The sequence below is a fragment of the Meriones unguiculatus genome, chromosome 5 (genome assembly GCF_030254825.1).
Source record: "Meriones unguiculatus strain TT.TT164.6M chromosome 5, Bangor_MerUng_6.1, whole genome shotgun sequence".
Lineage (NCBI taxonomy): Eukaryota > Metazoa > Chordata > Mammalia > Rodentia > Muridae > Meriones > Meriones unguiculatus.
In genome coordinates, this window is record NC_083353.1 from 103,226,258 (window position 1) to 103,236,782 (window position 10,525).

Sequence of the window (10,525 nt, forward strand, 5' to 3'; positions counted from 1 at the left end):
CCCCTTTAAGGTCACACCCCTGTGACTTCACTTCATTTTAGCAGGCCCCAACTTTCATCAGTAATATCACAGGCTAAAAACCAAGCCATTAACATAGGGCCCGTAGGGATATATTCTGATTCCAAAGTATAGTAGACTCTTTTTAGTGTGTGTGTGTGTGTGTGTGTGTGTGTGTGTGTGTCCACACATACATGAATATTCCTGCAGAGGCCCGAAGAGGGTGTCAGGTCTCCTGTACCTGTAATTACTGGCAGTTGTGACCAAGGACCAGGATCCTGGCAACCACAGCTGCATCCTCTGAAAGAGCAGTAAAGCCTTATTAATGGCTGAGCCATCTTTCCGTCCCTATAGTAGACTTTTAATGTATGCCTTCGTAAACATAGCAAAATGTAAATATTTGGGAGTTGGGCTGGAGTACTTAGTAAATTAAAATTAGCATCCAAGGAAAAGACCAAGGTCAGCATAACATTGGAGGGTCAGATGATAAATGTTTCCGGTATCCTGAGCCAACAGCCAGCATTTATGGCACCCTGTGAGAATTTTACATAACAAAAAAAAAGAAAACAAATTTCCATGACATTTTTATTCATGCAATTGAAAACGTAGTCATTAAGCACAGTTCTTTTTTTTAAAACCCAGGTCTGCTAGTGAGAAAAAAAAATGGAGGGTTTTTGTTGTTGTTGTTGTGTTTTTTTGTTTTTTTTTGTGTTTTTTTGTTGTTTGTTTTTTTTTTTTTTTTTTTTTTTGAGGATAAAATACTTGCTATCCTGGAGCAAATCACAGGCAGTTGTTTGCTGACACCAGATGTAAAAGCTTGAGCTTTAGAGGCAGCTTTGGCTGGGTTCTCACTCCAGCTTTGTCTTCTGAAAATTGTGTGCCACCGAACAAGTCACCAACTCTCTCAGGGGCCTGGTTGTCTCTAGAGGGACAACAACTGTTTTCCTAACACAGAAATGACTGCCAGGTATGTGTGAGGTTAGCACAGTGGGCACAACATCCCAAGCACACTTCAGGGTACAAATGTGCCCTAAGGACATGAGTGTCACCATCATGCTGGGGGCTCTGAGGAGCAGAAGAAGATTCAAACTGGCTCGAGGGAGTTTATGTGGTAACACTTTCAGATTCCCATTCCTGAGAGGATGTAAAAAGAGAAGCTTATAAATATGGAAGGGAGGGAGGTATGACAAATGGATGGATGGATGGACAGATAGATGGGTAGATAGGTGGGTGTATTGATAAATGGATGGATAGATAGATGGATAGGTAGGTGAATGGGTGTGTGTGTGGTTTGGTAGGTGGGTAGGTAAATAAATATGTTGATGGATAGATGGATGGATATGTAAGAAGAATGCTGAGCAATACTCATAAATCCAGGAGCTATGTCAACAGATGGTTCTCAGAATACCTTTAGGAGAATCTGTGAGGCCAAGGTCTTATATAAATTTACGCATATTGTATGTAGTTACTTGAACCCTGAGAAAGTGGAGGACTCTTTACATGAGGAACATGGAATAAGATTCTTACAAAGAGGACAGTATAGAAAGAGGAGGAAATCTTCACCATGGAGAAGCCAGGGGTCAAGGTCAACATCCTTGTTCAGGCAAAGTCAACACTCCTCCTTAGGAGGCATAGTGCCAGCAAATGCCCCTGGTAGCAGGTAAGGAAAGCGGTGATGGTCCTTATCTCAGAATTACTCCATGATGGTGGCATCAGGAAGATTCCAACTGGCATACCAAATATATGACCATGACTCCTCCAAACTATCAAGGTCCCCCAGAGACATGTTAACAAACCTATTCCCCCAAAGAGGAGTCTGAAAAAGCAGAGGACTAAATGTGGGGTCCTGGGTGTGTACCAAAGTAGAGAAAGGAGGTCAAGTAAAATCTGAGAATACATGAATGTAGTTTCTCAATGACTTATTGCTACTAGCTCATTGTCAAATAAAAGCCCTTAATAACAGAGAAAACAGAACATGGTGAGCGAGATAGCCCAATGGGTGTGGCTTGGCTCAAATTTCTTCATTTGAGCAAACTGAGCTGGGCCTCACTGGGTACCCCAAGCCTCTATTTTCTCGTCTACGAAATGGGCCTGAGATCAGAAAAATGATGCATACTTGTAGTCCCAGAATTTTAAAGGTTGAATGTAGGAGGACCACCCAGATAGCTCTGGGTTGTTGTTTTTTTTCCCCATAAATTTCAAATGATTCAAGAAGTAAAAGCCGATCAGAAGACAATGCAGGACAAGAAATCTATTTAAAGTTGAGCAAAAAGGACTCCTGTGACCGAATATTATATGTGGACTTTTTCTTGTTTCTATTTTTTAAGGGGAAGCACAAGTACCACAGCACACATTGGAGTTCAAAGGTCAGTTAGCTGGAGTCAGTACTTTCTGTCCACTGTGTGGATCACAGGGTCAAACTCAGGTCATCAGGCTTGGCAGCAATCACCCTTACTCGCCAAACCATCTCAGGCCCGTGAGTAACTTCTGAGAAAGTGCCACTTGCTGGATATGGATGTAGAGTCAAAGACGCATATCCTGTTTGCTTGGAGGACTGTTAAAATACTCCTCCCTTCCGAATAACTTATCAGGGTGAGACCAGGGTTCCTCCACAGCTCTCCACCAAACTGGCACAAGGAAAACTACAGACAGACAAGTAGTGAAGAGAATCCAGCTGGCTTAAGCGAGCTATGTACAAGGTTTGCCAGTTGTAGGGTTTGAAATAGAATGTTTGCAATTGTTCTTCTCACTATATTTTTTTTATCTTAGGAAAAAAATACAGCTGTTTTCAATCATAAAACATGTTTTCTAACAAACACACCGCATGAGCTTATCCCTGTCATTACGGGGGAGTAAGTAGTTTCAACTCACAATTTTAATTTCTCTTAAGGTGACATCAATCACCGTTTCCCATGTCAACAAGAGCTTTGTGAATATCTCAATAACTATGAGGGACACAAGGGCGGCGAGGCTAAACCAATCCAAGAATCACAGGGATCAATACGTCACTCTATTTAGTCCTCACAAAATAGACGATACATTTATCCCACTTTGCAGATGGCAAAACTAAGAAACAGAAAGGTCTTTCAATTTCTCCAGAGTCACACAGCAAGTCGAGGGAGCGGACCTGGGCTTCAAACCCACATTACATGCCCCCGTTCCTCATCCCCCTTCCAGGTGTGTGAGCTCTGCAAGGGAGTGGCCCCTGCCGACAGCCCCGTGGTCTATGCAGAGAGGGCTGGCTACAGCAAGCAGTGGCACCCCACATGCTTCGTGTGTAACAAGTGCTCAGAGCCGCTGGTGGACCTCATCTACTTCTGGAAGGATGGTGCGCCCTGGTGTGGCCGCCACTACTGCGAGAGCTTGCGGCCCAGATGCTCAGGCTGTGACGAGGTGAGAGTCAACAGGTTGGCAGGAACAAACAGGGGTGGTCGTGACAGGTAGAGCAACCGCAGGGCCAATATGTGTGGCTTTGCTGATGAGGTATTCTTCATTTGAGCACACTGAGCTAGGCCTCCTCACTGGGTACTCCGAGCCTCTGTTTTTCTCACCTACAAAATGGGCCAGAGACAAGGCTGATAACGAATGCTTACAATCCCCATTTGAGGTTGAATGTAAGAGGACCACCCAGATAGCTCAGCTAGTAAAATGCTTGCCCTGCAAGTGTGAAGACTTAAAAAAAAAAAAAAAAAAAAAAAAAAAAAGCCAGGTTATATGTAAGTGGAGGTACAGAGAGATATGCCAAGTCATAGGGCTGGCAAATGCCTAAGTGACAGCTCATGTTCGCGTCCTATTGTACTCTAAAGTCAGAAGGCCCAGAAGTCATCCTAGGGTGTCACTTTATTCTGGGTCCCTTGATTTCTTGCTTTCAGAGAATGGCCACTGGCTGCTTCTCCATCGTTAATTGTCTTCCAGGGTCATGCAAGTTACGTAATCCCAATTCAGAAAACAACTGGCCTCTGGATTTTCCCAAAAAGTTTCACAGATGGATAAATACAAACCTACCCGTAGTGGAGTACTTTCTTTTTCCTGTCTGAAAAGCTAAGACACAACCATGACCCTCAGCAATGACCACACACCACCTGCCTCACATCACGTCAGGTCGCTCCGTGGAGGCCTTTAAAGGTCACAGCACAAATGGGATGGGATAAGCCAGAACCCCTTCATTTATCCCCCACACACCACCTCCGCCTAGGAGCAGAGCCTCAGTCACGCATTCCTTCTGTCTCTCTTTCCAGATCATCTTCTCGGAAGACTACCAGCGCGTGGAAGACCTGGCCTGGCATCGGAAGCACTTCATCTGTGAGGGCTGTGAGCAGCTGCTGAGCGGCCGTGCCTACATCATCACCAAGGGTCAGCTCCTGTGCCCCACTTGCAGCAAGTCCAAACGCTCCTGAAGGGCTACCAGCCCACAGCCAGCAGAGTCTACCGGATCCCGCCAGGAAACTGAAGCCATCCTATGGGGTGGATGCAGCAGCCAGCAAGCAGTGCATATTCTAGGTTGAGTGGTGGTAGACCTTTCAGGGTCAGTAGTTTCAAAGCCAGAGGTATTCTAAGAAGTCTTAGAATGGATTTATTGTTTCCCAACTGCAGCCAATTAAAAGACACAATGGTATCTTGCAAGGGAGCCCTAGGAGAAATTTCCCAGAATGCATTTCTGAGGGATCCAATCAAGTAGCTGTAGGATGTGCTTCAACCCCCCACCCCCCTGTGGACATGGGATCCCTCCAGAGGGCAGGGCGGGATCTCAACTCTCATTTGTTTGCCTCTTTCTCAAGTGGAATCTGAATCTTCAATAAACAATGTTTTGGGCATGATAAACATATCAATAAAAGGTTTATGAATTTCTCACACACACAACATCTTTATCTAATTATTTACACCACGGTACTGGTTCTGTTACATGTGCTTAGCCTCCGAGCTTAGTACTGCCAGGAGATGAGTAAATGATAGTGAATTACCTCAATGCATGTGCTTATTAGATTCCTGCATCCTCTCCTCCATTATCCGTGCTCCCAGACACCTGATAGAAACACATATTTATATTTCATGGTGCCCTAAAAGTTAGAAATGTTACTGGAATTAAGGGTTGAGGCCTGTGCCGTTAGCATCCCTAACAAGCCAAGTTCAGTCAGCCATCCCAAATAAGCTAAATTAATAGTGAAAAACATAAAAAAGTAAATTTGTTTGACTTCACCACATATGGGAAGGGGACCAGTGACACCACACACACACACACACACACACACTCACACACACACACACACGTCTATCTTTCGGGTACTCACAAGAGGCCTAGGTTTAAGTAGGATGCAAGAAGTGTGCATAATTAAGTATCCCTGAGCTTAGTATGGTCCTGCCCACTGTTGTGTCCTAATTGTCTCCGCCCCTGATCAAACTGTTTTGTCTGGATTGTATGAAATCTTTCTGGGTGACAGATTACCTCCCTGGCTGGCATCAGGCTTTATTCAGCCTTTTCCTTCTCCCAGGCTAACATTCCTGGTAGGGTAGAGGGTAATTCCAACTCTCTGGGGTGTATTGTTTAATAGTCTGATACACACATACATATATACAGAGTGGGGGGATTCTTGTAGAACATTCTCATTCCTTTCAAGCGTGCAGGTTACTTCAGCTGATGATCTTCTTGGAGCCAAAGGGCTAACTCAGCTGTCGTGTGCATATAGACAGGTCATGAGTGAACCTCGCTGGGAGACCCAGCAGAGTTCTGGGAGCTACCCAAGGTACCTTTGCTCAACCAATTAGTAGGACGTGGTGCCCAGTAAACATAAATCTTTTAAACTGTGGCATTTATATGAGGAATCTCTCAATGTCTACATGTTGCCAGCTGAACATTTTGTGAGCCAAATACAATAAGTTTTGGGGCAAGATTTTATCTCCCTTTTATGGTCTGAGTATTTTCAGTCTTCAAATTCATTTCCTTCCCACAATTTCTAGGTACCATGTCTTTTCCTACCAGGGATACAAGGATGGAAAAGACACTGGTCCCAGGAGCTCACATTCCAGTCATCGGTGCTCTTACAATTTCCCATCTGTTGCCCTGACTCTTTTCTGCTCCAGCCCCATTTGTGTGCTTTAGAAGTCTGACAAAACTATTGTGATTTCTCCTACAGCGGTGTGTATCAGCCTCCAACACCTCTCTTGCACCTCCCTCGGTTTGCTCATCATTGAGCTGTCTCAAAGACAAATTCTGAGCGCCTCTTTGCCCTCAATCAACTCCCGTGGCTCCCCAGTGTCTGCCACATTAGGAACCAACTCTGACATTTGAAACGTTCCAAAACTTGAGTCTCTCCAGCCTCAGAACTCTGTACTTCCCGAGATTTCTATTTCCTTCTTTCTCTTAGGTACAAATTCCACCCACCACTCGAGGCTTCTGCTCCTTCTTGGTTACCTGAAGGTCAAGTCTGTTATCTATTGAAAGCTGACATGCCCTACGAGATGCTCATAGGGCATCCCTCATTTCTCAGGCACTTCTCTAAAGTACCAATCTAGCCAGCCACCCATCCAAGAAATGTTCAGTAAATACTACAGTTGCTGGTCCTTGTGCTGAATGCAGGTGATACCACTCCCCCCAAAGCAATGGCCACCGCCTCCATGAATTTGATACTCTATAGAGACCAGTTCCAGAACAACACATGTACAGGTCAATGTGAAACTACAGTTACTGTGGGTGCTACAAAAGAAAGATTCACACACACACAAACACACATACACACACACACACAAACACACATACACACACACACACACACACAAAGAGACTAAACCTACTCAGGAATGTTTCCTGTTTAAGTGCCCCTCACATACTGACAGATGGCCTGGCATGAGTGGACCCTGATCTGACAAAGAGGGAAGGGTCAAGGGTTAAATATATATGTACATAAATGTCGCGTGCAAAGTCCCTGTGGAAGAAACTTAGTCCATTTTTTTTTTTTTTTTTAGTACCCAGTTTTTGGTGTTGGAGATACAGGAATACAGAGCACAGACAGACAGGACTGAGTACACATTGTTTGACAGGAGCACAGAATGGGGTGAGGAGGGTGGCCTGAAGACACAAGCACAGACAAGGCCAGCTGCTCCTTCCTTGTGAACACCACAAAAGCTGAGACCCTGTCCTAGGAACCATGAGAGCAAGCATTCGAACAGACTGCAGTGGGGGTTGGTGATGGGTGGTCAGGGAGATGACTAGGTATGTAATTCCCTACCTATTGAACCCCAGCCCGATCAGATTGCCTCTGGACACTGGATGGCCACAAAGCATGTCTTCCTGGAGCATGTCACTGCTCTTCCTGTCCATCAGTAGCCCTGTCCTTGTGTTTGGAGTATCTGAGTCCTCTCTTGGGGACTCCCAGTGGACCATTCAGTTCAGTGTTACTCCACCATCCACCCGTTTAATCTCTAATATTACAACTTTCCTGGTACATATCCTAGCAGACAGACAATGTTCTTTTTGTGTTCTCCCTGGCAAGACCTTAGCATCTCTATACTGTTTTCAGACAAGCTAATAACACACGCACATACCCTTCCCCTGTGCACCCCTCTCCTTCAAGAACAATCTGGTGATTATCACATAAAAGTTGACATTCCTTTTTCTTGAAATCCTGTTCCTTAATTGCTGCCTCTTCCAGGAGAACCTGGAGCTGAGGGGCACTGTTCCAGCATCAGGACACGCAATTTCAATGCCCAAGTATCCCTTGTCCCATGTCAGCAAGGAGAGTGGCTGCCAACTTCATCACCACATTCTCCTGGCTCCTTGGTCGTGTACTCAGTAAGCCCCAAGCTGACAGTGCTCCAGCACTCTTATCATACCGCAATTATTTATTGGTGAAAATCCCCATTTACGAACTTCTTTTTTTATTTTTATTCTTAATGAGCAAATAATCGTTGCGCATTTTTATGGGGAACAAAATGTGACATTTTGATAGATGTTTGCAATGTGGAAGGAGACACGGTCTTCCTTATGAGAATCTACCATCACAGTTCCCTCACCCTCTGTACAAGGCCTGGCAAGGAACAAGAAGAGCAAAGAGCCCAGTGTCTGGTATGCTTCACTTCACTAATGGCGCCGTGTTCCCACTGATCGAGATCACAGATACAGATTTCAGACAGAGACACTATTGGCTATGTACCCATTCCCAGGCTGTACCACCTCCTGCTTTGCGGCAGTGGGGCACTTCCTCTGACATAAAATGGCTTTCATAGCTTTGTTCCCAGGGAAAGAATGGGATTTCTGTTGTCTGTGGCTTCAGCACTCAGGTGCTTCTGAGCTCCCACAGTGTTCCTCTTCAGGGGAATTGTACTTCTGTTTTCTTTTTCTGCTGACAGAACCCCAAACTTGCTTGAAAGGCATAAAGAAGAGAACAAAGAATGGCTAAAGAGCTTTTCTGACATCGGAACTCACCACATGTGAACCTTCCTCACCGTGCTAGGGATGGAACCCACGGTCGCCACTTGCTAAGCAAGTGCTACCACTGAGTCACACCCACAGCCCTCCCATGAAAATGTTAGGGTGTGATTTCTGACAAGGACAAGGGTGTTCTTATGCATGAGTCACTGTACAGCCATCAGAAGGAGGAAATGGATGTCAAGCATCACTGTCTTGGAATCCTCAGGTACTTCTCACCATCAGTGGTCATGACAATGGCTTCTAAAACAAAAAGATCCAGTCCAGGGCCACGCGTTGCTTTAGTTACCCAACTACACATTTCTGAAGCAATTGCATTTTTCTAGTTTATATGAAGTGTTTGATTGATAAATTTTAAAATGTTGGTGGTGTTCAATGTAAAGTTTGATACAGGCATGGGTCACGTGGTTACCAGGAAACAGTCTCAGAAGTGCATCTGTGCTGGGCCGTCATGAGGTAGAAGCACTAGACCTAGATAGCGCACTTCACACACTCAGTGTGGCTTCCTAGTGAAAATAAGCATCAGGTGAGCAGATGGATGAGGCTGCTGTGGGTGCACTTATATAACACAAATTCATGACGCACTTGTTTCATGTCAGAGGAATACACACTAATGATCAGAAGTCCCGTGCACTAAACTTACAGACCAGTGATTTATTAACATCATTTATTAGCATTTTAAATCATTACCTAGTATTAGGTACTGTACAAAACATGGAGGCAGGGGGAAGGGGTGATAATGCAATAGTATTGGTTTCTTAAAAATAATGTGATTGGGTGTATCTATGTGTGTGAATATGTGCACATAGGCCCAGGTAGCCATGGAGGCCAAAAAGAGCATCAGATCCTTTGGAGCTGTAGTTATAGGCAGTTGTAACCTGCCCAACGTGGGTCCTTGAATACAAATTCTGGTCTACTACACGGGCAGCAAGAACTCTTTAACTGCTCAATCATATCTCCAGTCCCCAGTAGAAATTTTTTAATTAATTTTTTAGTGTAGAAAATAATGAGTTCACATATGACTTTGACACCAGATTCACCAGGAATGTGTGGGAGATACTTTATGCCACTGAAGTGTTGCTAGGGAAGATGAATATTCCAGTTCTTGAGGCTGAGGGCACACAGCACCCATGGATACCTGCACCAAATTGTGCCCTCCAACTTTCTGCCATGAATGGAGGAGGTACGCAAGAAATCTGAGACCTTCCTAAGCATCTAATGGCTGTTAATTGTGGTTGGAGGAGGAGGAAGTGTCCTTTCCTCTAATGGCATAGCCACTGAGGGACTGGGTGAGGAAGCATGCATCACAGAGCAAGCAAGAAAGGATGCTATGAGAAGGTGGTGGAGGGTAAACATAATCACAATGCATTTATGTACGTAGGAGGCTGTCAAAACATAAAGAGAAAAAAAGAATATAAAGGGTCCTGGGAGTGGCGGTTCAAGCCTGTAGTAACTGGAACAAGTATGACCCCCATAGATTCATGTGTTTGGATGCTTGGCCCGTAGGGAGTGGCACTATTAGGAGGTATGACCATGTTGGAGTAGGTGTGGCCTTGATGGAGAAAGTATATCATTGTGAAAGTAGGCTTTGAGATCTCATATATGCTCTAGCTATTTGCAGTGTGACACACAGTCTCTTTCTGCCACCTGTGGATCAAGAGGTAGAACTCTCAGTTCCTTCTCTAGCACCATGTCTGCCTGCATGCCACCATGGTTCCCGTCATTACAATAATGAACTAACCCTCTAAAACTATAAGCCAGCCCCAATTAAATGTTTGCCTTTGTAAGAGGTTGCCGTGGTCACAGTGTCTCTTCACAGAATTAAAACCCTAACTAAGACAATTCCTGACACCTGAACACTTGCGGGTTTGACACAGGAAGACAGTGAGATACAAGGACAGATGGACCACAGATCAAGGCCTTGTGCAAAGAAACAAGGTAGACACAAAAGCTAAAATGACAATTATAATAGTAAAATGGTTTGAAGAAAAGAGCATTCTAGATGTGGCCTGCTGTTACCTGAGACCTCATGGTACCGTGTGCAATTACCAATGCATACTGTGGGTTGAGGAGCTCCTGAAAGTTGCTCAGTGTTTCTCTGACCTT

At 44.7% G+C, this 10,525-nt stretch overlaps 1 protein-coding gene across 1 annotated transcript in view; it reads left to right on the top strand.

The window, feature by feature from the left end:
* The window catches only part of Lmcd1 (LIM and cysteine rich domains 1), a 62,266-nt gene extending 57,448 nt beyond the window's left edge, over window positions 1–4,818 (top strand). Inside the window, exons 5-6 of the mRNA XM_021636485.2 lie at window positions 3,175–3,390; window positions 4,236–4,818. Coding sequence (XP_021492160.1) covers window positions 3,175–3,390; window positions 4,236–4,394 — 375 coding nt within the window. The 3' untranslated portion in view covers window positions 4,395–4,818. The remainder of the gene's footprint in view (window positions 1–3,174; window positions 3,391–4,235) is intronic.
* The last annotated feature ends 5,707 nt before the right edge of the window (window positions 4,819–10,525 follow it).